A 1997-nucleotide genomic window follows, 5' to 3' on the forward strand; every position below is an offset into this window, starting at 1 on the left:
ATATCCATGATTTTTACGTAATCTTCTGCTAGAAGCCTTACAAGGACCTTATCAGGCAATCTCATCCTGGAGCCTCGACGCTGTTCCTCTCTTTCCTTTCTTCCCGATGGACATCCAGGCGCGAGCATGGACGACAGATGTGCCCGAACTAGACGGCGTCGCATAGAAAAATGAAAATGCGTTACCCCAAAAGTGCCACGCAGCCAGCCCTCGTGTCCTCGGCCCTGTACGTGCCCCGCCGCGAGCCCGGACACGTATCCCATCTGACCGGCGCCAGCGAACAAACAAATACTCCCACTCCCTCTTGCCCAGTTCCTGCTACTCCTTCCTCTGCTTTCCTCTCGTAAATTATAGTCCCGCGGTGCTGCTCTGTTCATTTCTCCGGCGATCGGCGATCAGTTGTGCACCTGCCGTAGCTGTTGATTGATAGGGGGCTGATTGAGGTAGCTGCCATGTCGGGAATATCGCTGGCGGTGGCGCCGCGGTCTGACCCGGACAACGGGGCGGAGCGGCAGCCGTCGTCGGCGATGCTCGGGGGCGTCATGGGCTCGCTCCGCGTCATCGAGCTCCAGCTCGTCGCCTTCATCATGGTCTTCTCGATGTCAGGCCTCGTCCCGCTCATCGACCTCGCCTTCCCGGTCGTCACCACCCTCTACCTCCTCGCCCTCTCCCGCCTCGCCTTCCCTTCGCTCCACAGCAAGCTCGACGACGAAGCCGCCGCCGCCCACTCCGCCGCGTCCCAGGAGATCTTCCGCGGAAGCAAGTAAGTTCTCATCGCTAACCCGCGCTCCTCAGAGAAGATTAACTTGATTAGCACCTGGGGATTGTTCTTGTATATATTTGGATGCACTGTTCTGGATGATTAATTGTGCGCGCGCGCGCAAGCAGGCTGTTTCAGGTGTATGTGGTGATGGGCACCACGGTGGGGCTGTTCCTGCCGCTGGCGCACGTCCTGGGCGGGTTCGCGCGCGGCGACGACGCCGCCGTGCGCTCCGCGACGCCACACCTGTTCCTGCTCTCGTGCCAGATCCTCACGGAGAACATCGTGGGCTCGCTCGGCGTCTTCTCGCCGCCGCTGAGGGCACTGGTGCCGCTTCTCTACACGGTGCGCCGCGTCTTCGTCATCGTCGACTGGGTCTACGAAGTGTGGACCAACAAGCTCATCACCCGCACCGCCCCCGTTCAGGTGCGTTGATGTCACGATTTCCAGTTTCAGATATGAATCCTTTCCCATCGTGTGTCTGAACATCGCGTTCCGCGGCGTGATGCAGGATAAGGCCTGGGTGTGGTTCGGCAGGTACCTCGCGGTGGCGAACTTGGTCTACTTCTCCACCAACCTGTTCGTCTTCCTCATACCCAAGTTTCTCCCCCGCGCGTTCGAGAAGTACTTCCACACGCGCGACGAGGTGTACGCCAAGACGGCGGAGGACAAGCGAGCAAGGGATCTGTCCTCGCTCGATGATGACGGTGCGGCAAAATCGGAGGTCTCCAAGAAGGCCGACTGAGATCGATGATCGTGTTCGTTGCGCGGCTGCGCTCGTAGTGTGCTCTGTAGCTTCAACGTTGCTTACCTGTATGTGGACCGGTGTTTGTACATTTGGGTCTTCGCTTCTCATTTCTGAAATTCCGTGTGAATGTAGTACTCCCTTCGTTTCAACATAATTGAAGTTCTAGATTTATTTTAAGTAACTTTTAAAAGTTTGACCAGCTCAAAAAATGTGTCAAGATCTACAACACAAAATACATAGTATGAAAATATATACAGAATCTCAAAAGAGTAACTTCATGTTCTAGATGTTAGACTTGGTCAAACTTGAACGAGTTTAAACAAATTTGATTTTGAACTCACAAGTCGGGGAATAAAAAAAGTTTGACACCCGCGTCTGTTAAATAATTAGGCATTTTCCGGTTGAAAAAACATGATAGTGAAGATTCTTTTTTGGGGGAAGCATGATAGTGAAGATAATCGAGACAAATAACAAATTGTTGAAACCACT

At 54.0% G+C, this 1997-nt stretch overlaps 1 protein-coding gene across 1 annotated transcript; it reads left to right on the forward strand.

Annotated features, from left to right (window-relative positions):
- Positions 1–329: 329 nt before the first annotated feature.
- Positions 330–1689, forward strand: LOC119359477. The gene is made up of 3 exons (XM_037625649.1): positions 330–763; positions 889–1186; positions 1272–1689. Exons 1-3 carry the CDS (start codon positions 453–455, stop codon positions 1503–1505), a joined length of 843 nt encoding a protein of 280 aa, XP_037481546.1. The 5' UTR covers positions 330–452; the 3' UTR covers positions 1506–1689.
- The last annotated feature ends 308 nt before the right edge of the window (positions 1690–1997 follow it).

Source organism: Triticum dicoccoides, chromosome 2A, assembly GCF_002162155.2.
Source record: "Triticum dicoccoides isolate Atlit2015 ecotype Zavitan chromosome 2A, WEW_v2.0, whole genome shotgun sequence".
NCBI lineage: Eukaryota > Viridiplantae > Streptophyta > Magnoliopsida > Poales > Poaceae > Triticum > Triticum dicoccoides.